This window comes from Halictus rubicundus, chromosome 13 (assembly GCF_050948215.1).
Source record: "Halictus rubicundus isolate RS-2024b chromosome 13, iyHalRubi1_principal, whole genome shotgun sequence".
Lineage (NCBI taxonomy): Eukaryota > Metazoa > Arthropoda > Insecta > Hymenoptera > Halictidae > Halictus > Halictus rubicundus.
Window position 1 is genome coordinate 9,730,899 of NC_135161.1, and position 25,593 is coordinate 9,756,491.

The 25,593-nt window shown below is 44.8% G+C and overlaps 1 protein-coding gene across 10 annotated transcripts in view; it reads left to right on the plus strand.

Annotated features, from left to right (window-relative positions):
- LOC143360337 (protein turtle) overlaps positions 1-25,593 on the plus strand; it is a 315,901-nt gene that overhangs the window by 224,174 nt on the left and 66,134 nt on the right. For all 10 annotated transcript variants that reach the window (XM_076799066.1, XM_076799063.1, XM_076799068.1 and 7 more), the window contains 3 exons: positions 11,442-11,572; positions 14,175-14,342; positions 15,283-15,596. In XM_076799066.1, coding sequence (XP_076655181.1) covers positions 14,194-14,342; positions 15,283-15,596 — 463 coding nt within the window. In that variant the 5' untranslated portion in view covers positions 11,442-11,572; positions 14,175-14,193. The remainder of the gene's footprint in view (positions 1-11,441; positions 11,573-14,174; positions 14,343-15,282; positions 15,597-25,593) is intronic.

Here is a 25,593-nt window from a genome sequence, read left to right on the forward strand (position 1 = left end):
TAAAACTGTAAAAATATAAACTTAGTATCTCATACCATCCACAAGGAATGGGTATATCAAAACTTTATTTATTTTTGAAAATTCGATTTCGAAGCGAAAAATTCTGAAAAAATTCATAGATGTGCATTACAGTAGCTAAAATATCCCTGATTTTTTTTCAGAATTTTCAATTGAAGAATATAAGAGTGATTACGGAAAAACCTGATTTTCTTTGTCACCCCATTACTACCACCCGTGTCGACATATAGAGTTGAAAATTAGTACACATTATTTTCTTTGGATAAGCTATCGAACAGCCTATTCCAAATTCAATTTGGGGGCACTTTCAACCCCGTTATCCAGCTGCCCCTCTATTTGGCTTCTGTACTGTACAATGTGTACAAACAATTTTTATTTTGCACGAAGATTGTACTGTACTATGAAAATCATAGAATATGCAATTTTTCACGAATACCAAAAATCAAACGCTGCGGCTCTCTCTAATTTTAGCACTTGGAAAGGGTTAATGGAAATGTTTCGCCACCCCCTAATCGATCGGAGGCGCGTTCCAAAGTCGCGAGAAATATTTTCCCCATAATTTCCGAGGTTTTGAGCGATGGGACGCGCAGGGGGTTGAATCAACCCCCTATCAACGAGCTTTCCACGACTGTCTGGAGACAGGGAGGAGCAGAAAATCAGGCAGCTCGAACAGCGAGCGAAACGACGCGACCGGCACTTGGCGGATGAAATTTCTCTCGGCGCGGTGATATCCTTCGGGGCTTTACGCCTTCAGCTCCTGCGGGCTCTGGCTTATATTCGGTCCACGGTGTAATAACGTTAAAGCTCCCCCGTAGTCCCGGTAAGAGAGTTCCTCAGCCTCTTCGCCGGTTATGAAAGATCGTAAAGCTTCCGTTCCAAAGGGGAGCACGCGCGGGAAACAAAGGGGGATGCGGCCGCGGTTTTCCTCTAATTTCTTCGCCACCTCGGGGAAAGATTTTCAATTACGCCGCCACGCAACGTTCTTCAGAATCATGATTTAGCACCTCGGAATCCGTAAAAGTTGCTTCACACAAAAGTTCAATCTTCTGACAAACTGACACGTTCATTCGTGATTCCGAGCAAATGTTCTACGTTTTATTAGTTGTGAACGACACCAGTATTGTAAATCAATTTTTTCTCGAGGCTTTTCCATTATTCGTTACGTCGACTTTTATCAAATACTCGAAACAAGAATCAGACATTTTCATAGCACTTTTTAACTAAAAAAAAAAAAAAAATATTATTTACTTCAATATTGTGACAAAGCATGTTCACAATTTGAGAAATATTGCTGCAGTACATTTTTCAAAATAAATTCACAGATATCCACTCGACACGCTAGAGGATCTATAAATTTTTGAAGTGGCTACAAATTTTGGTAATTTTGTGTAAAATAGTAAGAAAACATTCTAGCTCGTTTTAAGGGTTGAACACCGTCAAGTAACGTTTTGCAAAATCTCTTTTCGCTCGGTAACCGCAAACGGATTGTCGACTAGGTTGTTTTCCGAAAGGCATGCGACTCGTTCGCGGAAGGATAGCGGCTACCATGCGAAGTCTCGGGAATGTGGAACAAATCTAAAGTTGTCTCATCAAGTTTTCACCGTCGCCGTTCCTAGGAAGCACTCGCCCCGTTCACTTATTCATCCGCCGGGCGAAGCAGACTTTGTCCGCGGCCGGAAGCCGATCGATGAATCCGCCGCGCAGCTTGTTTCGCTTAAACTCGTCAGATGGAACGACAACTTCCGCTCTCTCGGCTCCCAAGTCCGAGAAACAACAATTCGCAGTCGCGGATAGTTCGCGGAAGCAGAAGCCGTCGGCGTTGACCCCCTTTTATGAAAATGCTACGTTCGAACCCGTTACCCAGCGAATTTGTCCCTTCGTTGGAAAACGCTCTCATTTTTAATGAATAAATATTTCAAATCGGGACTATTTCAGTTCTGTCCATTTGCAAAATCGACTGACTCAATAATATCAGGTTGGACTTATTCAAAATTAATTGTCGTAAATAGACTGCAGATTCGATGCATTTATGACCAATATACTCGATATATGTCAACAACACGGGTCTTGTCAGCGTCATGTATCGTGCAGGAGACATACCCGAGCCGAGTTATGTTTACACTCCTCGGCGTCCGAGGCCTCTCATGCTTCGTGGCCCCTCATGGTTTATACCCCGCGGTAGTGGGGATAATTCCGCGACGTTTATCGTCCAGGCTTTGGCGACATATATAGAGAAATCACTGTAAACTGGGGTGCTTGGCACTGAGTTGGGGTTGTCGTCGCACGAGCCTAAGGGGCGACTCACCTGTGTGTATGGAAAAAATTTCTGGGGGTCATGAAAAAAATTGTGGAGCCTAAGAGGAGGTTGTAGAACCTTTGAAAAAAATGTTGGACCCGTAGACATGTCATAAGGCCCACAAAAAAATTGCAGGACCCAAAGCGACGACTGTATCGCCTACGAAATAATTGTAGCATTTAGAGACAACTGTAAGGGTGCATGAAGAAAATTGTAGAGCACAGGGAAAATTTCGAGGGGTCATGAAAAAAATTGTGGACCTAAGAGAAGGCTGTAGAACCTTTGAAAAAATTTAGAACTCGTGAAAATGTCGTAGGGCCCACAGAAAAATTGCAGGACCCGAAGCGACGACTGCATCGCCTACGAAATAATTGCAGAGATCCTTCAGGGTGGACGAAGAAAATTGTAGGGCACAGGAAAAATTTCTAGGGCATATGAAAAAAATTGTGGGACCTAAGAGAAGGTTGTAGAACCTTTCGAAGAAAATTTGGACATGTCGTTGACGACATATATAGAGAAATCACTGTAAACCGGGGTGGTACTGAGTTGGGGTTGTTGTCGCGCGAGCCTAAGGGGCGACTCACCTGAGATTACGTGAAAGATAAGGCGCGGGAGTGGGGGTGACGAGGGAACAAAGGTGGATAGATGGAGGAGCAGCGATACGGACCCGACAGGGGGAATAAAGGAAAGGGTGAACGGTGAAGTGTCGGAGGGTTGGAAGCGAACGTGGAAGAGAATTCGGTGATGGACAGCAGGTGATACGCCGGAAATGGATTTTAAAGTGGGGATGCTTAAGGTGCAGCGCCCCCGGGGAAATCTCCGAATATCGACTCCGTAATATCGAGCTCTCGAGAAGGCGCTTTCGCAGATTTTACGAGCGGCGACGCTGGGAACAATTCACGATCAAAAATAAATCATTGCCGTTCATCTCGACACAGTTGTGAACCTTTCGATCAACCCTAAACCTACCACCGCCGGTCAAAATAACCAGTTCCAAATTTTTTATTTTACAGTTACTGAAATTATACAGATACTTTCGTGGAAAGTGATTAAACGAATGTATTTACTAGAGCATGCATTATAATACGAACCGCACAAAATCCAAATAAATTCAATCTCGTCATCTTTAGAAGATTACATTTACGTTACTTTTGTGAAAATCCATTCACCTGTAAAAACTCTTTTTACGCCCGTGATTTTTCGAAAAGTCACAGGACACGTTGAGCATATACCCGAAAGCCGTGCGCGTTATCACGGCTATCACCGGCGACAGCGCGCAACAGTTTACTCGCTAGGCGGGTTCGAGCGTTCGCAGCAGGCTGGCATCGCCCGGAGTTATTTTCCCTGGAGAAACATCTTCCGAAAAGTAGCCTGGAAACGGCGAGCGACGAGGGGAGGTCCCGGAGAATATGTCAAGTGCATTTGCACGAGTCCACGTTACTCTTTCCCCGTATACTTGACACATTTCCGAGCGCGATGGCTGCCTCAAGGATGCGCCGGCCAGGTCTCGGTGCAAAGTGCATCCGATTTTTTTTTCCCCCTTCGGTGAAACGGCACGCTTCTTTGTGCGGCTGATGAAGTCTCCGGGCGTCGTTTACCCGCTCCTCTGTCTCTCCCGAGTTTGTTAAACTCTCTCTCTCTCTCTCGCTCTTCGAGGTGGACTGTTTAGCCGACCTCGGATATTTCAGCCGACAGGTGCGCAAGCATTCTCGATGGTTGCGGGACCGCGGGCCTTTGAACGGACGAGCGCGCGAAAAACTGCCCCCGCCCCGCGGAAACACCCGGTCCTTGAACGAAAGAATAACGCGGTCTGTTTTCTTTCTCAGCAGACGAGCCGCCGCAGCCCGGCGAAATCTAAAGGAAAGAGCGCGAGGCCGGGCCGCGCCATAGCGCGCGAAAACTGTGCCGAATTTCGGCCTCTCGATGCGTGCGAACTCGAATCTCTTCGCTGGAAACTGCGCCTTTTATCTGGGGACCTGCACGCTGGAGACTTACTCTGATTCAGTTATCCTTTTGGATGACAATTTCCCAATCTTCCGGAAACAGAACTCATGTTGTCACCGAGTATCTGGAAAATTGCAAATATGAAATTTTCATGATATGCTCCAGGGAATTTCTGTAGTATTTAAATACGTACTTGAAAGTATTTTAAGGAATTTATTCAGAATGTCTGGAATGGTCTGAATACAATCGGGAGAAATAACATGTACGACAGTTCTCGAGTCCAAAGGGCTCGGTCCCCGTCAAATGCGAACGAACCACTCATTCCAGCAGCGGCGCATCGCGGTGCAGGGATCCGCGGCCATTGTCGGCTTGTGCATCTCGTCCTAAATGCATGTCCGCGTCAGCGCGACCCGGAGCCCTTTCATCGCGCACAAGAGCCTATGCGTCACGGGATCCGTTCGCACGTCCTTGCGGCACGATGATGAGTACGTTAATTATTACCGTCAAGGTTCTGGGTTAACTGCACCACGGCTAGTCGCGTTCGAATTTCGGTGCTAAAAGGAAACGAACCCGAGGCCGCCGTATGACGTTTGACCAGCGTCGAAAGAAACAACCCCCTTTCAAAAGAACCTCCCTCGACGATTCTACGCGATGATTGACGTGTTTACCCTGGAGCGATGAGCCCTCAGCTTGTCTCTTCCTAAATCGCTATCTCGCATACATCCTGACCGCCTCGCAGTGCAAATTCGGCCCAGTTTCCCAGGAAGGCCGGAGGAACAGCGATCTTTACGAATTTTTTTTCTCGGAAACCACAAGACCTCGCTCAAAAAATTCTCCGTGTACATGAATCGCGTACTCTGGAGAACGTACCCTAATTTTTTCATTTGTGAAATTTTTGTCCATTACGAGGTTATTGCACAGGTCCCGATCACTGTGCTACGTTGGCGGAAATGAGATTAACGAGAGTGATCTTTGGGAATTTTTTTCTCAATAACTGTAAGAACTTTTTCGCAAAATCTTCCACGCACGTAAAAGGTCTGCTCTGTAGGATACACCCTAATTTTTACATTTAGAAATGTTTATTCATTACGAAGTTGTAGCACGGTTCTCGATCACTGTGCTACGATCGAAATAAGATTAATGAGGGATAGTGATCTTTGGGAATTTTTTTCTCAATAACTGTAAGAACTTTTTCAAAAAATCTTCCACGCACGTAAAAGGTGTGCTCTGTAGGATACACCCTAATTATTACATTTAGAAATGTTTATTCATTACGAAGTTGTAGCACGGTTCCCGATCACTGTGCTACGATCGAAATAAGATTAATGAGAGATAGTGATCTTTGGGAATTATTTTCTCAAAAACTGTCAGACCTTTTTCGCAAAATCTTCCACGCACGTAAAAGGTGTGCTCTGTAGGATACACCCTAATTATTACATTTAGAAATGTTTATTCATTACGAAGTTGTAGCACGGTTCCCGATCGCTGTGCTACGATCGAAATAAGATTAATGAGAGATAGTGATCTTTGGGAATTTTTTTCTCAAAAACTGTCAGACCTTTTTCGCAAAATCTTCCACGCACGTAAAAGGTGTATTCTGTAGAATGTACCCCAATTTTTACATTTAGAAATGTTTATTCATTACGAAGTTGTAGCACGGTTCCCGATCGCTGTGCTACGATCGAAATAAGATTAATGAGAGATAGTGATCTTTGGGAATTTTTTTCTCAAAAACTGTCAGACCTTTTTCGCAAAATCTTCCACGCACGTAAAAGGTGTGCTCTGCAGGATACAACCCAATTTTTACATTCAGAAATGTTTATTTATCACGAAGTTGTAGCACGGTTCCCGATCACTGTCCTACGTTTTAAATAAGATTAATGAGAGATAGTAATCTTTGGGAATTTTTTTCTCAAAAACTGTCAGACCTTTTTCGCAAAATCTTCCACGCACGTAAAAGGTGTGCTCTGTAGAATATACCCCAATTTTTACATTTAGAAATGTTTATTAATTACGAGGTTATAGCACAGTTCTCAATTACTTACGGTATAAATAAGAGTAATGAAGATCGAGAGATAGGGGTCTTCGGGAATTTTTTTCTCAAAAACTGTCAGACCTTTTTCAACAAATCTTCCACGCACGTAAAAGGTGTGCTCTGTAGAATATGCCCTAATTTTTCATGTAGAAATGTGTATTAATCACGAGGTTATTCCTCGAGATGAACAAAAATGCGAAAAAACGTAACTTTTAGCTGAGGTATCGGGCATCGAATCGCAGGGGACAGTAGGAAGACGTATTCCGCATACCTTGACACGCCTTTTCGTCGGCTGATAGTCACCGGAACGAAACGGAGCATACCGGACTAATTGGCCGATGTCGGACAGCTCCCGCGCGACCCTGCCTGTCGGTCCTCGATCCGAGGGGGAAAAAATGATTGTCAGCTAGCCAGCGAGCGATTGCGCGACGGATGCGGGGGAATACGCGTCGGTTCATGATCAAACATGTTATTTTTGCGCCCGCGATTAGCAACGATCGCCGGCGCAATATTTATTGCCGGTGCAGGTGACATCGCGTCGGCGTCGGCGTCGGCGTCGATCCACCAATCAATTCCGAAGGGAGAGCGAGTTTATTACCTGCACCGACCGGCCAAATTGCCGAAAACTCGCGGTCAATTTCGCGTCCGCGATCTGTCGATCGAGCGGCGCCGATCGTCAACTTTCGCCAGCGTACGAGCGCGCAATTTACCTTTTCGAATATCGCGACCGTGGTGTCGCGGTGCGCTAATTGACCTCGACTTGGCCTGTGTCGACCAATGATAGATCTCCGTCTCGTCCACAACCAAACATTTTTCATCGGATACAAAATATTCTATATGATTTTGTTCCTGTCAATCTTGTCACGCAATATTATCTTCATTTTTCCTGTAGGAAGAATACACGGTGATTGATTGACATCGAAGTGAACTAATTTAAACGCTTCAATTTCAAAACGTTATATAAAACACAGGTAGACTGGAGTGATATTTCTTGATGAAAAGACCCCATCGCAACTATGCATTTATAATAAAAATCGGTAGTTCAAATGCAAAGTAAAAAATTATTCGGAAAATTTAAGAATACTGTTATTTCACACATTTAAAATGATTGAGGGAAGAATTGTTTATACAGCTTGTAATTAATGCAAACAATTCTTCCTCAGCATAAGAATTCTGCCAATAAGTCTGCCAATAATAGTTCGTGGTGTAGATCCACCCAGTGGAGAGCGCAGAGAGTACAGTGATTTCTCTGTATATGTCGCGAAGGGTTGGAGGATAATCGTCGCGGAATTATCCCCGCTAGCGGAGCTCGAGAGGCCTTGGACGCCGAGGAGTGTAAACACAACACGGCTCGTCCATGTCTCCTGGACGATACATGACGCCGGCAAGACCGGAGTTGTTGACATATACCGAGAATTCACTGTGATTCACGACGACGGTGTGTGTATAGTTCGCGGAAAGCTCTCCCGCTCGCAATGCAGTCGTTTCGGGCTGAAAATCCATTAACATCGTCGCCGTTCAATTTTACACTTCCGTTTCCTCGAAGTTCGCGGGTCGATAACCGCGACGGAAGGCCGTAGGGGTTGAAATATCGTTTTCCCGAGATTCCGCGGGTGGGGGGGTGTGGGGTGGGGAGGAGGTTACGTTCATAAAATGGAGAGAACACAGCTCGCGATCGTTTACGATTATTAGCGTTTCACGCCGATATTATTCGCGCAGAGGGTTTTACTGTCCCCTGAAACTGGCCGCCTCCGGAAACGCAGTCTGTTCTCCCCGGCAGCGTTTCCGTCGTGAATCCCGGAGTTAAACCGGCGATGAAGCGTGCCATAACCGGGATTCCGGTACGGTTACACGCGGGAGCCGGCTAACTGGAAACCCGTCAGCACCTTCGAACGGGTCAGAGAGGGCTCCGGGTGCTAATAGCGCACCTACAGAGAGAGGAACGTCCCGCTTTGAACAATGGCACATGTCCTCCGCTCAATTCCACCCCCGAACCACCAACACACCCCCCCCCCCCCCCCCGCCCACGACATCACCTGTCATAACTCGTCTTCGTGTTCCACGGTTATTAGCGCCGAGCCGCTGCGACATCTCGCACCCACGCGACGCAACCCCCTTCAACCCTCTAAACTCGCCCTCGCTCTGATAAAATCACAGAAACGGGAATGAATTGGTAATAGTAGGCAAAATACTGTGACTAGAGCCGCGCTTGTATTGTCTCTAGCGTTGTGTTAAAAATATATTTGCAGTTTGTAAACCCCCCTTTACACCCCCTGAAATAATTGCCCACTGAAAATTACTGAAACATGAATAAATTGTCACGATTTTTAGTAGACTCTTGATAACATACTGTGGCTAATTACTAGAGCCACGCTTGTATTGTCTGTAGTATTGTATTAAAAATATATTTGCAGTTTGTGAACCCCTTTACACCCCCTGAATTGCCCACTGAAAATTACTGGAAGGTGAATAAATTGCCACGATCATTTTTAGTAGACTCTTGATAATGTACTGTGGCTAATTACTAGAGCCACGCTTGTATTGTCTCTAGCGTTGTGTTAAAAATATATGTGCAGTTTGCAAACCCCTTTTAACCCCCTGACTCGCTCGCTGAAAATCGCGAGAATAAATGCGCGTGAATAAATTGTCACGATTTTTGGTAGTCTCTTGGTGAAATTATTAGAGGCTATGTTGTTTATAGAGTTCTAACAAATTTGCAGTTTGCAAACACCTGAACTTCTCGGGAAAGTGATTATCGGGGCCCTTGACCCCAGAGGTTGACTAATAGTGATCTTTGGGAATTATTATCTCGGAAACTCTGCAACTTGACACGAAAAACTTTAGCGCGTTTCAAAAAGTGTGGTTTGGAGAGAGTGCCTTGTAATTCCTCGTGGCTCGCTTTTCATTGAAAAATGTGTATTAATTGCAAAGTTATTAAGAGGATTTTCGTTGATTTGAAATGCAAATATTAGCTGGAGGGATCAGGTAAAGTCCTTGGCACAGCTCTTGATGGATCACTAGAAGAATTTAACGGTGGCTCGTAAAACTTATTAAAACAGTCCGACCGAGATATTAATCGTTATCAGACTCGGATCTCTCGTAACCACCACCAGAGAAAATGTATAATTCGTACAAAGAGCCACGGTTTTACAATGAAGATGCAAACCATAGTGTGTCCGACCTTTAACCCTGTAACCACGAATTGCTTTGCTGACGTACACGCTTATCAATGCCCCGTGAGAATTAATTGCCCTTTGAACAACGCGTTACGTTTTCGCACACCGGTAAGTTAATTGCGGAATAATATAATTAATCCCTCTATTCTTCCATTGTGCGTTTCTAATGAGTTCATTCTGCGCGGATAAATTGCCGCGCAATAACGGCAATGAGCGATGAGAAAATCGGGACCGCGGAATTCGTGAATGGTTCCTTAATTGACTGCGAAAACAACATTCACGCAACTATCACGGTTTTCTCGATCCGCGGAAATTTCGTTTTAATTGACGCATTGAAATTCCTGTGAATCGAACCGGGATCGGACTTGTGCCTTTCGATCCGGCCGACAAACCTTCTCGCAGCTCGAGAATCGGTTTCTTAATTAACCGGAAAATAATAATAAAACTATAATAGTTTTCTGGTTCCGCGTGAAATTCGTTTTAATTGACGCGGTCTTTCGCAGGGTCGAATTAGCACGATCCGGGCAACAAACATTCCCCAGACCGCGAACGTTAAATTAAAAATATCAATACCAAATCGAATTTAAACGGTTAATTATTAACACGCAATATTTCGTTGCTGGGAACGCTTTTCCTTCGAATCGAATATAAATTCTCGTGCAGTTTAATTCGCGGATGTTTAAACGCAGTCGTCCACGCGGAGACCGGCGGCCGAGAGCCAAGGATTTTCAGTTTAAGTCATTAATGTTTGCATATTGGATCATGGCTGTTTAACATTTTATGTGCGCTGAATAAACCGGCGACACTATGATCGAGCAAGGTGGCGTTGAAAGCTTCGCTAATGCAGATGGCCAATGAAATGAAAGAAACACTGTGCACAAATAGGGGCAGGGCAAGGGCAAAGGGCAGGGGGTTGTTATAGGGTGAGCACGGTTTAACGAATTATGCTCTATTTCTTCTGTCCGACTTAACAAAACATTACGAAAAAATTCATAAACGTTCTACGTAATAGCACACACGACAGTGAATTATTTCAGAATTGTTGGTCGCCAAATCAATTTTTAAAAAAATCCGGGAGCATAAAATTGCCGATTTTATATTAAAGTTTTCGGAATACCACTTATATATCATTATGTTAGTTGTGTCTCATCGTGATTGTTAATGTGTAATCTTTTCAGATTTTCCGAATAATGCGAACATGTTTTAAAAATTCGAAATCTCTAGCAATTCGAAGAAAATGCATATTTCGTGTTGAAGTTTTGGAGATACCGGTTTTATAAAAATTCAGTAATGGGATATTGTTGAAACCATAGTCCTTAATTTTTTCAGAATTTTTTGTAAATTGTATCGTCCTTGTTTTCATAAATTGCTGTAAACCGTGCTCCCCGTATAACTACCTTTGTGGTAGGGGTAGCGACTTGAAACTTGTCACAGAGGGGTTTCTTTGGGATACCTATGGAATAGTGTGACGAAAAATCAATTTGGTTTGGGGGCACTTTTGACCATCTTGTCCAGCCATAACCTTCGACTGTCTGTGTTCAAATGTGGCAAAGAACGGCTGACTAGTCCTTCAAGGAAGTTCGAAGGCCCTTGTTAGGGCCGTGAACGTTCGCTCAAAGGTGCATGGACAGTGTCAGTCAAGCATTTCCGGCGATTAGGTGCCTGGACCACGGGCATAGCCGAATCGATCGCATCGCGTCCGCGTCTGAGCACGTATTTTGCTAATCGATTCGATTCAGTGTCCGCCTGCCTAGAATTTCAACTAGGCTCTGGGAAGAAAGCAGCCGTGCTCGATAATCACGATGTAAGCGCACGTGTAATACATACACACTGTGTCAACCCGTGAGGGTCTTCGGGGTTAGATCGTGGCACTCGAGTGTAACGAATGATACGTGCTCGCCTAACCGTCTAATTTTCTTTCGTTCCCCCTTCGTGCGAGACATCTGACGACAGTTATCCCGTCTGTTCGCAGGTGATGCTAGCATCGGAACGCTGCGGTGGCTGACGTGGCTGCTACCGAGGCTGAAGAAGTGGCGAATTTGCTGAAAATCGGCGCCGGGAGCGGAAGATCCGGGCAGCGGTAGTGGTGGCGGAACGGCAGGGGTGAGTTCATTTGTTCACAAATATTTACCGGTGCTGAAAACAATTATTTCAGCGCCGTAGTTCCCCTTCTTCAACCCTCGCGCATCGGCCGAGTCAATTAAACCTGAAGCACACCTTTGATTTCAATCGTGATGACCTTGGGGAAAAATTGAGTATGTCTAGATTTAAAAAATTACGAAATCTTTGAAAATTAATTTTGTTCATGATACAGTTGCTTTAACGTAACTACGTTGAGGTTTGGACGATCGAAAAAATTGCTGGACCTAAGAGAACATTGTATGACCCACGAAATGATAGAAGAACTTAAAGTTTTAGGGTGTATGTTAAAAATTGTAGGGCACGCGGGGAAAATTTCTGGGGCGTATGAAAAAAATGGCGGGGCCTTCGAGAAGGATCTAGAATCTTACGAAAAAATGTTGGACTCGTAGAAATGTCGTAGAGCCTACAGAGTCTATCTCGGAAAATGAATTTTGTTCGTAAAGCTTCAACCTAACCTCGTTGTGGTACGATCTGAAAGCAGTCGCTGTAATAAGCTGTAACTTTGCGACGTGAGGGTGGAGGTTTGCAAACAAGTTTTTGCTAAAACAAGTTTCAGCAGCTTAACGAGCAGTTGAATTATTAAAAATTGTTCACAGGGGCTGAAAAAAAAATTCTTTCAGCACTGTATTTCTCTTCTCTCAACCCTAGTACACTGTGTCCGAGTTAATTTGACCACCGCTTAAAAACCACCTGGAATTCGGTTCAACGTTTAAATTACCTTGACTTTGGCCCGGCCCCGAATTAGTTTGATTATCCGGGGGATTTTCAGGGGGTTGAAGTTGAACGTGTTAACGAATTAAAAATCGAGTGTCGCGTTTCCGTTCGGTACCGGGACAACGGTGAGGGTTAATTAGAATTGGGGCGAGAGGGTGGAGGGTGCAAACAAGTTTTTCTGTGCAATTTAAAGAGAGCCTGGCCCCGACCGGCGTCGGGGCGGATTCTGATTGAAAATAGCGGAATCGTGCCGTGAATGGACGATCGTATCGAGCCTCGTCGAGCGTCCGATATCCTGGCTCCGGTATCCGGAGAAGTATTCGAGCCCGAGGCGTCCCAATCCACCCCCGCTGATGTTAGACGCCGTGCCGGTAGACATCTGCGAGCAGACACGAGCCGAGGGAAACCGGAACGCGACGGGAACCTCACTCTCTCTCCCTCTCTCTCTCTCTTTCTCTCTATAGTTTCGCTCCACGTTCCACCAAGCAACCCTGATACCGGCATTCGTGTCGAATCGAACCAATCGAACCCTTTATCGAACGATTCGGCCTCTCGGTTCTCGACGAAGTAATCGGGTCGCGATAAGAATCGAGCATTAAACCGACCGGTGCGCCGATCGATTAAGGCATTATCTCGCGAAATTATGCGGCTCCCTTTCTTTCTCTATTTCTGTCTCTCTTTCTTTCCGGAATGTGGGGAATTAGGCGTTTCCAAAGTTACTTCGGCTATTCGTAACGAGAGAAATGATAAAATGAGGTTTCTGTAGGGGGTGGTTGTAGTTTTTGTACAGGGTTATTTTAAATTGAAGCGAGATAGGGTTGTAATTTTTGTACGGGGTTGTTTTTAACTGGGACGAGCTGGATTTGTAATTTTGGTAACGAGAGAAATGATAAAGTGAGGTTTCTGTTAGGGGGTGGTTAAAATTTTTGTACAGGGTTATTTTAAATTGAAGCGAGATGGGGTTGTAATTTTTGAACGGGGTTGTTTTTAACTGGGACGAGCTGGATTTGTAATTTTGGTAACCAGAGAAATGATAAAGTGAGGTTTCTGTTAGGGGGTGGTTGTAGTTTTTGTACAGGGTTATTTTAAATTGAAGCGAGATGGGGTTGTAATTTTTGTACGGGGTTGTTTTTAACTGGGACGAGCTGGATTTGTAATTTTGCACAGGGTAGTTTTAACTTAGAAAAAATTCTTTAGGGACTGTGGGGAATTAGGAGATGGAAAAGTTACTTCGGCTATTGGTAACGAGAGAAATGATAAAATGAGGTTTCTGTAGGGGGTGGTTGTAATATTTGTACAGGGTTATTTTAAATTGAAGCGAGATGGGGTTGTAATTTTTGTACGGGGTTGTTTCTAATTGGGACGAGCTGGATTTGTAATTTTGCACAGGGTAAGTTTAACTTAGAACAAATTCTTTAGGGACTGTGGAGAATCAGGGCAAAGTTGTTTGAGTGTCAGAAATGTTAAAATTCTGTTTTTAATAGTGGTGGTTTATATCCTCGTAGAGGGTGTTAGAACGAATTGGATTTACATAGCAATTCTTGCACAGGGTCGCTTCAAATTGGAACGAATTCCATTTGTAATTTTTGTACAGGACAATTTTAAATTGGAACGAATTGTATTTATACAGACTGGCTCGGGACGGTACTATGCAAAAATAAAAAACAGAATTCGAATAATATTTTTCGGTTAATGCTCCCTTTTGTAAGAAATCAAGTTTGAAAATTCAACAGCACGAGTTAAATAGAAATTCTCGAATACGATTTTCCCCAAAACGAAGCATTGATATGCATACATTTAATCCGCTAATTTAATAAAGTTATTTAATAGATTACCCTTTAATTTTCAGGTACTATGGGAGCGGGGGAATGGGGGGCGGAGGAGGGCTACAAGCCACGGACCTCCGGCGAAGGCTCGAGTCCAGGTGTTCAGGAAGCACTCTTCCCCAGAGCCCTCGTTCCTTAAGGCACGATGGTTCTTCGACAACAGATGCAGGCCACTGCGACCACGAAGAAAGGTAAATAAACAATCCACGTAAACACAGCACCCTTGCTAGAGAATTGACACAACCCAAGAAACAAAACATTCAAGTTACCACCGTAAAAACGTCGCGAGAGACACCTCTTGACCGCTCGGAAAAATCTTCTTCATCTATCTTCACAATTTGGTCACTAGAGGGCAATTATGTTGTCTTCGCAGGACCGCGTGGCGTTCAGCTGAAACTGCGTGTTGTTATCAGTTGTGTCTTGACTTTCATCGTGTACTAGTGTATTTGCATTTGATCCTGATTGACGAACGCTATTCTCGTCGTGAAACCGGACTAACAAGGCAACGTTTAATAACCTGTGCTGCAAATACGTGTCATTATTAACCGTGTCGACTCTCGTTGCGAGTAAGTGTATTTATATTTGATTCTGATTGATGTATAATATTCGTGCCCTGAAACTTGACTAACGAGGCGATGTTCAATAATATGCGCTACAAATACGAGCCATTATTAACCATGTCGACTCTCACTGTAAGTGTATTTATATTTGACTCTGATCGATGAATATTATTCGTGTCCTGTTACTTGACTAACAAGGCAACGTTCAACAATATTCCAAAATAGTTTCTCAAAACTTTCTCGAGTTGTGCGACTTCTAACGCAAGGGTGCAATGCGGAAGGGGTGAGTCGCCGAACTGTGTTCACCTAAATTTCCTCGCAAAGCATTTGCTCTGTGGAAAAGAACATTTCAAACGAAAGCTGTGCACTGTTCACCGGAGAATACAATGCGGTAATTCGTTTTCCAATGGAGCGTGTAATTTACAGGTAAATTGAGGCAGTACAGTTAAGTGACTCACCCTGTATCGATATCACTATCGTGGCAACGGAAGCCGGGGTTCTTCGCGTTAGTATCGTTGAACCCAGGCGAGCCCGGCGATTCGTGGACCGAGAAAATTGATTTTTCCGACAGGGTTGGCCTGCAAGCGACCCTCGCTTCCGGTCAACCGACTTGTACAGGTTCTTCCCGGCCGTGCAGGCGTCAGGAGGACGAAGAAAATGGCCACGAGAAACGTGCGAGAAGGTCGAAGGGCGGCGGTGGCCTACTCGGCTCGCTGTACGGAAAACTGAGGCGGATCTCCGTCGGCAGATTCCTCGGCAACGACGCTGAAGAGGATGAGGGCGGCAAAAGGCATCGGTTCCGGTGGTGTCGCAGGGACTTCCGGTGGATCGCGGATGTGGCGACGAGGACCCTGCTCCTCGGTATCGTGCTCTTCGTCACGCCAGGTGAGCGGGACCACCTCTTCATCAATCTTTAAATATTCCCATTTCATTTTCACTTGGTATACCACTCAACAGAATTTAGAATTTGCTAGTGGACCAATTTTAATAGGATTCTTAACACTAGGTTTACGGGACCCGTCAAAATGACGGGTTCTAATATTTTTAATTTACGATTATTGAGATTGTGAAGATCCGTCTATGTGGAGTTACTCGACAAATTTATTTCTTTAGGTATGTGTTATTTAAAAAATGGCTAAAAACTTGGATAGACGCATTCTTCTTATGTTTATAAAGTAATGTAAAATACTCAATTTCAGTGCTCCGTAAATCTAGCGTTAATGGAACTGCAGACTTGCAAATATATAAATTTTTAGTTTGAAGAATTTCTGATAAAAAGGGTGAAAATTATATTTTTTACGATTTGTTAAAATTATTCAGGGACAAAATCAATTTATCTAACTGCCTGCAATTAACCCTTTGCGCTCGAGTGGTGACTCTGAAGCACCGCTAGAAATTGTTGTGGCATTATTTCAAAGAAATTACAAAAAATATTACAAAATATTTGTTACATTAGAAAATTTCAATTTAATAGATTACTAAACATTTCAATGTTATACGTAGAAATCGGATCAGGTTCGTACGAATCAAATGAAAATATCGTAAGACGGAAGAAAAATTTAGTTTTAGATTGAAACTAGCGCCGAGTGCAAAGGGTGAATACAAGAAATTTTTATTTGGCGTGAAGAGCCATAACCTGATTATAGCCATAAAGAAATTCAGTGTTCAGAGACTAACAATTGCGTAACTGCGCATACTTGATTAGAAATAATATTCTATGCAGGCTCGTGTGAGGGGTTGAACGAGGTTTCTGTTTGGAGGATCGCGCGGTAAAAGTGCTGTCGGAATAGTAAACGGGAACGGTCGGGTTCCCGGCGTGAGGAACGAGCGGGTGCACGCGTAATTGTACGGCCTTATGGCAGACACGTATTACCAATCGCGAGAGGCATCTTGACGGAAACCCTCCGCTCGATCTCAATCGACGTGATTACGGGGGTCTGACCTACGCGCATCCCAGCCGCCTCGCATTCAATCCAACATCGATCGGGTCGATCGTACTTGAGGGACGATGGAAAGCCATTACCGTGGCTCGGTAGACTTGTTCTGATTAGCGGGCTCCTGTAATTGATGTACAACGCGGGTAACCGGCAGACGGTAATGAAACAAACGCGTGTTCGAGTACTCGCCGCGCAAAGGGATCAACAAACATCCGCATCGCCTCTGACAGCGAGTCCTCGAGCTTCCCATTTGCTAATCCGATCGATCCTCACCTGTTCCGTACCGCTACAGACATCAACTCTTTCCAGCCGATCTCGCTTTGCCCTAAAACCCAACTATACCGACGAGTTTACCCCTTTTGAACGTCCCTCGGCCTTTGAGACGCGACTTTGTCGAGGAAACGTAGGTTTTAAGGGCTTAGGCTGTTACTCAGTTTTTCAGATTTTACGACAGAAAATTTAATGTAGGTTGTTTAATACATACACTTTTAATTCAAATTATTGTGTACAAGATAGGTCCGTTCATTCTTTTCAGTAGAATATGTAGAGAATGTTTAGGGTGTACGGAAAATATTTTTAGGGGTCGTGAAAAAAATCGTGGAGCCTAAGAGGAGGTTGTAGAACCTTTGGAAAAAATTTAGGACCCGTAGACATGTCATAGGGCCCACAGAAAAATTGAAGGACCCAAAGGGACGACTGTATCGCCTACGAAATAATTTCAGCATCTACAGAGATCTTTCAGGGTGGACGAAAAAAAATTGTAGGGCACAGGAAAAATTTCTAGGGTATATGAAGAAAATTGTGGGACCTAAGAAAAGGTTGTAGAACCTTTGGGAAAAATATAGGACCCGTAGACATGTCATAGGGCCCACAGAAAAATTGCAGGACCCAAAGTGACGACTGTATTGCCAGGAAATAATTGTAGCATTTGCAGACAATTGTAAGGGTGCATGAAAAAAATTGTAGGGCACGGGAAAAATTTCTAGGGCATATGAAAAAAATTGTGGGACCTAAGAGAAGGTTGTGGACCCTTCGAAAAAAATTTAGGACTCGTGGAAATATCGTAGGACCCGTAGAAAAATTGTAGTGGAAGGGAAGGAGAATAACGTCTGGTAGGGAGGCTGTTATCGAGACATTTTTCGAGATTGCGCAGTGAAAAAATTACTATACTTTACACGATATACGTACTTTTAACTAAGTTACTCGTTCAAAACGTGTGTTCACCAGTTCTTTCAGAAAAAATTCCTAAACACATCATGCTTTCCTCAACGAGACATTGACCTATTAAGTTGAAGCTTTTAATTTTAATAGAATCCGTGAATGTGTAATATAAGATAGAAGGAAATGTTCTCGTATTGTTTGGAGTCTGCTATAATACAATAGGGTTCCGTTCAAGTCAGTTTTTTTCATTAGTTGGAGCGTCAATTGTCACCCGTCGATCGGGTTCCCTCTTTTCGTAATTTCCGCGAGCGGGTTAAACGATTCGAAAAGCCGGCGTTTTCCGGGCACAAAGGGTAAAAAGCGCGGGGTTAAATTACATCGATTCATAATTTTCCGCGAAGCACGAGCGCATCGTTAGCGACCACAGAGGGACAGAGATAGAAGGAAAGAGAGAGAGAGAGAGGGAGAGAGAAAGTCGGGGAGGTGCTGCACGCGTAAAACGAGCTTTCCGCCGACGAAGACCGAGTTTTAATGAAATTGTTCCCGTTGATGAAGCTAACGAGCGTCGTAAGGGCGCTCGCGCGTTGAAAGGAGAAAGCATCCTTTGAAACGAGCACGCATTGACGTCACTTTATTCATCTCGTCGCCGGTAAATCGGTTAAGTGCGCCGCCCGCAGATTTTTCTGCCTCGGCTCAACGGCCGTAAATAAACGCGATAGAAATGCTCCGTGGGAAAAAAAGATAAGCCTCTCTCGCCCTCGGTTCTCTCTCTCTCTCTCTCTCTCTCTCTCTCTCTCTCTCTCTCTCTTTCTCTTTTTATCTGTAGTTTTTCCTTCTTTTTTGCTTTCTGTTTTTGCCACGCGCACGGCCAAGTTATTCCCGTGCGTGTAACGGTCCCGAAACACTGTGCCATCGATTCGTTGGAGTTTCGTTGTTCAAGGCTGATGCGACGAAACTGTTAGGTCGCTCGCTGGAAACAGGAAAAAATACTCTTCCGCTAGGAGGAACGCTCGAAAAATTGTTTCTCCAGCCTAGAGTGGTTGTGGTGCCTGGAAAATAATTTTCGAACGTGTAGAAACCGTCGCAGAACGCGCAGAAAAATTGATGCACCTAACGGGAAAAATTTCTAGTGTTCATGAAAAACATTGTGAAATCTAGGTAAATATTGCGGAAGAAATTTAGGGCTCGTAGAAATGTCATAGGGCTCACAAAAAATTTTCAGGACCCAAAGGACCAACTGTATAGCCTGCGAAATGATCGCAGCAGTTGTACACAACTCGTAGGGCTTAGGGGAAAGTTTTTAGGGCGCACTGAAAAATCAACTCGTGTAATTTAAATAATTGGAACGGTCCCCGCAAATGTTTCCGAGGGCGACAAGTGGCCATTCTTTGAAACGTAGCTCTCCCATAGGGTTTTTATCGCGCACCCTCGGGGCTGTGCGGCCCTGGGGGCCGTGGGAAAGGGGGATCACGAGCGAAATTACCGGGAAAGTTGTTTAATATAGAAAGTTCGGCAAGTCGTGGAACAGGCGAAAGACGGGGAGGGGGGGGGGGGGGCATTGTGATCGCCACTTGGGCGCCTCGCAGGTCGCCGGCCTTCTTCTTCTCTCCGTTCTCGCGAGCAACTTTCCGAGCTAATGCTCGTAATTTATTTATTTCCCAATTATTTTCCGCCGGACTTTCCGCCCTCTTCGCGAGTTTCGCCGCACGCGAAGTGCCCCTCAGCTACTCCGCCGCTTTTTAAATTGATTCCGTCGAACAAATGGACTCGCAGGCGCGTGTAATTTCGCTGGGAAAGTCCGCCTAAGAAGCCTGGTTCGCATCTTGTGCACCGGCGACAGCCGAAATTAATTCGACCGATGCATTCTGGGTATTATTTGCCAACGTCTCTCCCCCCTCATAGAACCGGAAAACAAGAAATCTAATAACGCGCGCGATGGAAGGGCCAATGTGGTCCTCGAGGGCCCAAAACTCAGCATTTTTCAAGATTCCACAACAAAAAAGTTACTACAAGTAGCACAACATATGTACCTCAAAACAGTAGAAAGCCAGAAGTCGATTTATTTTCTCAGAAAAAATTTCTAAAGATCACCTTTTTCTCGTAATCACGAGAATCGTAATTACTTTTGCAGAATACAATTAGGTACATTCAGATGTGGTATTTTAGCTATTTGGTTTCTGTTAATTTTGGACAAAGCATTGCGCGTGGCATAGAGGCTCGACCCGCGATTAAATGCCCGTGGCGATCGCATGGGCTCGCATAATGGCACATGGTTGTCATAAATTACTGGCGCGCGAATCACCCGCTCGTATTGCCGATGAACGATTATGGTTTCTTCCTCGTCGTAGGCTGCCTTCGTAGAGCGGCCCAGATGGCAGGCGATGAAACGAGTCGCAAATGACGTTGTCCCTTCCTGGAGGGTACGTTGCCCTTGTTCTAAAGCCCGATCCACACGGCTCTCTCCCTCTTTCTCTCTGTAGCGATGCGAGGTGGAACGTGGCGACGATCGATAAAGGCCGAGTTAAAAAACCTGTCGTAGCGACACCGAGTCGAACTTGTTTCATGTGTCAGACCGTGTCGAGTTGACGTCTTCATGAACGATCGACCTGCGATTCGAATCTGGAAACACCCGGAAAACCAACAAATTGTTTACCGAAAGGCGAAGTCTTCCAAACGGTGCCGTATTCTTGGCACTGTAGCTTCCGCAAAGATGAATATTGTGACTCCAAAAAATTTTGGTATGGGCTTCAAATATTAGTTAATAAGTGTGCAAAATTTCAAATTTTTATATCCTGCAGTTTTCTTTTAAAAAATTCCTGTAGCTAGCCTCATGATTAGAGCGGCACAGTAGGAAGACCCTTTACCATTGCCGTACTACTGGCACCGTCCTCTCCACAAAAATGCATATTATGGCTCCAAAAAATTTTGGTATGGGCTTCAAATGTTAGTTAATGAATGCATAAAATTTCAAATTTTTATACACAGTACTTTTCTTGTAAAAAATTCCTATAGCGAGCCTCATGATTAAAGCGGCACGGTAGGGAGACTATTTAACATTGCCGTACTACTGGCACCGTCCTCTCCACAAAAGTGAATATTATGGCTCCAAAATATTTGAGTACATGCTTCAAATATTAGTTAATAAGTGTGCAAAATTTCAAATGTTTATACCCAGCACTTTTCTTTTAAAAAATTCCTGTAGCTAGCCTCATGATTAGAGAGGCACAGTAGGAAGACCCTTTACCATTGCCGTACTACTGGCACCGTCCTCTCCACAAAAATGAATATTATGGCTTCAAAAAATTTGAGTACATGCTTCAAATGTTAGATAATAAGTGTGCAAAATTTCAAATTTTTATACCGAGCACTTTTCTTTGAAAAAATTCCTAGAGAGAGCCTTATGATCAGACATCAGTCCCGTTTTCTGCTTCTCTTCGTCATCTGTCTCGTGTTACCCAAGAAACTCGCAGAGCAACATCCGCAAGCTAAAACAAGCCTAATCATTGCGTACAAAGTTCCAAAGAACGTCGGGTTAACCGAAGAAGCCGGGCACGCAGGAACGCGTCTAGTTTCAGGCAGTGTTTGCTCGAAGGGTATCCAATTACGCTAAATGATTAAAACCTGTGCTCTAGACGAAAGTTAGTCGAGGCGGTAGAATGCTCGTTAGCTCCCGGTTAATTGCTTCCTCCGGGTCGCGTCGTCCCGTGCCGCGTTTCTCGCGTGTGTACCGAGCTTAAGCGTTCCGCGTGGCCTTCTCTCTCTCTCTCTCTCTCTCTCTCCGTCTTTCCTTTTCTGTTGCACTGTCTCAAGCTAACTATTTAGCAATGCACGCGATACAGCTCGATGGAGGAGTGGCTGCTTAATATCACGGTTCGCCGATGCTTGAAAATTTGGCGACAGGAGATCATCTTCTCGCGGGACGATCCGACGTCCTCGGCTTCTCATCTCGGTTTTCTCGAGGCGGATCTCGTTACACGTGCTTCTGTAGTTGCCGGAGGTTGGCATCGAGCGATCTAGGTATTAGAAACGCTCTCCGACTCCCTCCGGGGTCGACAGATGTCAACGATTATCAATCCTTGTTTCAGTATTGGAGGCGACGGAAAATAGTTTAGTTTGTTTCCGTTGGTGTGGGGGCGTGTCCCTAGTGGGCGTGACTTCATTGCTCTTGGGTTCTAGAATTGACCCATGGGGAAATCTATGATGAATGTTCCTCAAAATCTAGCTTAAACGATTGTTGGTATTCTGTTTTTCTATATTTCAAAACTAGAGGGGGCGTGGCTTCGACCTATAGTTAACATGACTTCGTTGCTTTCGACTTGTAGGCGGAGCATTCACAGAATAATCTACTTGTCCCAAATATCTAGCTTTGAAGACTCTTCAGATTGAATTTTTCTCTTCCTGGAGCCGAAAGGCTATCTAGCTTACCGAGAGGGGGCGTGTCTACGACCTGGAGTAGGCGTTACTTCGTTGCTCTCGACCTCAATGGGGTATGCCTCACAGGATAATCTGTTTTCCCCCAAGAACCTATCTTTGAATATTTGTCAGATCGAATTTTCATCTTCTCGCATATCTATCGTATTATCTAGCTTGTCGAAGGTGGGCGTGGCTCCGACCTGGAGTAGGCGTTACTTCGTTCCCCTCGACCTCCAGGGAGACTGTCTCACAGGATCTGTTTTCCCCAAGAACTTTGAATATTCGTCAGATCGAATTTTCATCTTCCCGATTATCTATCGTACTATCTAGCTTACCGAAGGTGGGCGTGGCAACGCTAAAGTAGGCGTAGCTCTGTTTCCGCGTGGGCGTGGCCTCGACGCTGTTGAATGCAATCTCTCCCGTGAAAAGCGGTGCACATCTCGACGAAGAGATTGCTCGCGAACGAATCAATGTTTCCAGGATGACGAGGCACGGAAACAAGCCGGTTGATCGATGATCGATCAGGGTGATCACGAGCGACCGAGCGCGGACAGTCGACTTTGAAGACGGGGGGTATAGGACGATTCTCCACGGTCCCTCTTTTCCGCGTGGTTTTTCCTGCGATTCAGAGGAACGATCGTCGTTTTCGCTCGCGCCGATCCGCGGATAACGGAGCGAGCTGAAGCGTGCTCGGTCTTTGTGCGGGCGAATAAAAACCGTCGACGCGACGCACGAGCAAAAGGAGTCGCCGGCTACCAAGGGACACTGACGGAGACTCTCTCTCTCTTTTCTCTTTCTCTTCCTTCCTCTCTCTCTCTATATATATATATATATGTGCAGCTACATAGATATTATGTAGCGGGCCACCGTGAACGCGTGCATCGGCTCCGGCCTGCCAATAACCCGGACAATAGCCGGCGACAATGGGAAGGAAAGCACCAGCGCCGATCAAAGTCGCAACCACCACCACCACCAACACGCCAGCCGGTCGCTTTCGAAACTAATCGCCGACTGTATGCTACTCGCCGATCATTTTCCCCCTTTTTCTTTCACCCTGCCCCACATTCCACGCACCGCCCCCAGAATCATCTCAATATGCTCTAACAGTTAACTCTTTGCTGCCTCGGTCAGCCCCATTTCCCATACTTATCAATTCCTTCGCGGGATAAAAGAAAATTTTCTTTGCAAAACTTGGGGATGCTCAGCTATTGCAAACAGGCAACAGAGATTTTATTTTATGCGAAATTGTGGAGGGCGAAAAAGTTCTAGGCCTCATACCTGTGATATTAGACCAGAAAGGGTTGCGAAAGGTGACCTATCATATAGATCAAGTTTTAATTTATTTAAATCGAAACCACTAGACTTACAAATCTGGAATTTTACCTTGAATTTTTGCAAGTCACTCTATCGAATATTTAAAAAATTGCAATGGACAAATTAGTTTCTCGAGAGCGCACGTGATCACATCCCCAATTTCTGATCTTCCCAGTAAACCGGGGCTCATTTTCAAGGTCACCTGGACAAGAAATAGAATGCAAAAATTACTAAAATGGCGACGTGTCTAGAAACAGATTCGATCGCCGCTAAAACACTTTCTAGGTCGCGCTTCGCAAAACGCTCTGCCATTCAACGCAGAACGAAATTGTCTTTTGAAACACGCTACGGCCAGCTGAATTGCAAGCACTATGCTCCCTCATAGCGCGCCTATCATCTCCTTCGCCCGGTTTTCGCGAGAATCGGGCAGCCAGCAAAGTGGCCGGAAACGGGCGCAGTGGTCCGGCATGTTCGTTTGTCATTTTTAATTCGTGAAATAGGTAATTGCCGGGTCCGCGAGCGTCCCCGTGGACGCTTCAGGGTTTGTCACGCTAACTGCTCCGCTAATTGTGCGCGACTCTTTACCCCGTGGCCCGTTTTGTTTTTTCGCGACGAGATGGCCACGCACACACACATTTTCCGTCTCTCTCTCTCTCTCTCTCTCACCGAAGCAGTCCTGAAACTTTAACAATAGCTGACAATAAAAACAGTCGTCCCGGAGACCGGGCCACTCCCAGCTAGGACTCGGTAATCACGATAATGGGAAGCCGCGTTGGGCGTTCCTCTCGCCGAATTATTATGCGCGATGCGTACGCCGCTCCACGAACAGCCTCGTTCCGGGGTGAACGCCATGGCCCGAGGATGTCAATAATTTCATTATAGGGCGTCGTTAGAAATGCTAACGACACCGGTATCCTCTGCCAATCGGAGCCGGAATGGCAACGACCGATTGACAGCTTTAAGGACCGGCGAGAACATGTTTCTTCGTTAGGTCACCCAGCTATGGGATTAACTGGACTCCCCGGGCTAACTATCATCGCCTCCTCCGTCATGGTGTTTACCTTCATTTCACTGGGAAATCTGTTGCCATAAGTTTGTGGAGATGCGCTTCATCTAGAACCCTCACAGATTTCTAAAGTTCAGCTTCGTCGCTGGACTGTGGATTTTCATGCAAAATAATAATGAAAATTGTTTATTACAACGTTTATTAATTTTTTAAGATGCTCCCGCACGATACACAATAATTATATATACGATAGCATGATTTTGTATGATTTAATGGGAGAGTTTTCGATATTTTCTAAAGAGTGGAGTTCTGTGGGGGTGGGATATAGAGGTTGAGTATAGTTGTTTAAAGGAAACTCTAGTGAAATTTCTGCTCACACAGGACGTGTATTATATCGATGAGAATATCCGAGCAATATCCGCTGTCACCGAGGAATGTTCGCCTTGATCCGTGGAACGGCTAGACAGGAGGATTTATCGCTTAACCGTTTGTCGTGGTGAAACGCGTCGCGGAAACACGTCGCGAGTCAAAGGGAGCCGGTATCAAAGTCGGATCCATTATTCGAATGGGTCTCATAGCGATTTTTATGCCGTTCCCCTAGAATATTCCTGCCCTTTGACGCGAGGCTGTCGAGCGTGCTCAGACTTGGCCGGTTAAGAGCCGCAGCCACAGAAAACCCCAAAAATTCAATTTCTCCAACAGAATTGTCCTCCAAGAAATACCATACAATATCGGTAGACGTTGTGCGGAATTTAAAATTATTTGGGAACATAATAAAGTATCGCAGAAATCCAGTGTGCAGAAGTTGATCATTGATTAAATACGTTCACTGTGTCGACATCCTGGCACTATGGTATCTACAAAAGTGAATATTGTGACTTCAAAACAATTGGATACATGCTCCAAATGTTTGTTAACAAGTGTACCAAGTTTCCAGGGAGACCTGTACCCACATCCAGGGAGACCTTTCAACTTTGCTTTACTACTGGCACTGTAGTTTCTACAAAAATGAATATTGCCACTCCAACAAATTTGAGTACATGCTCCAAAT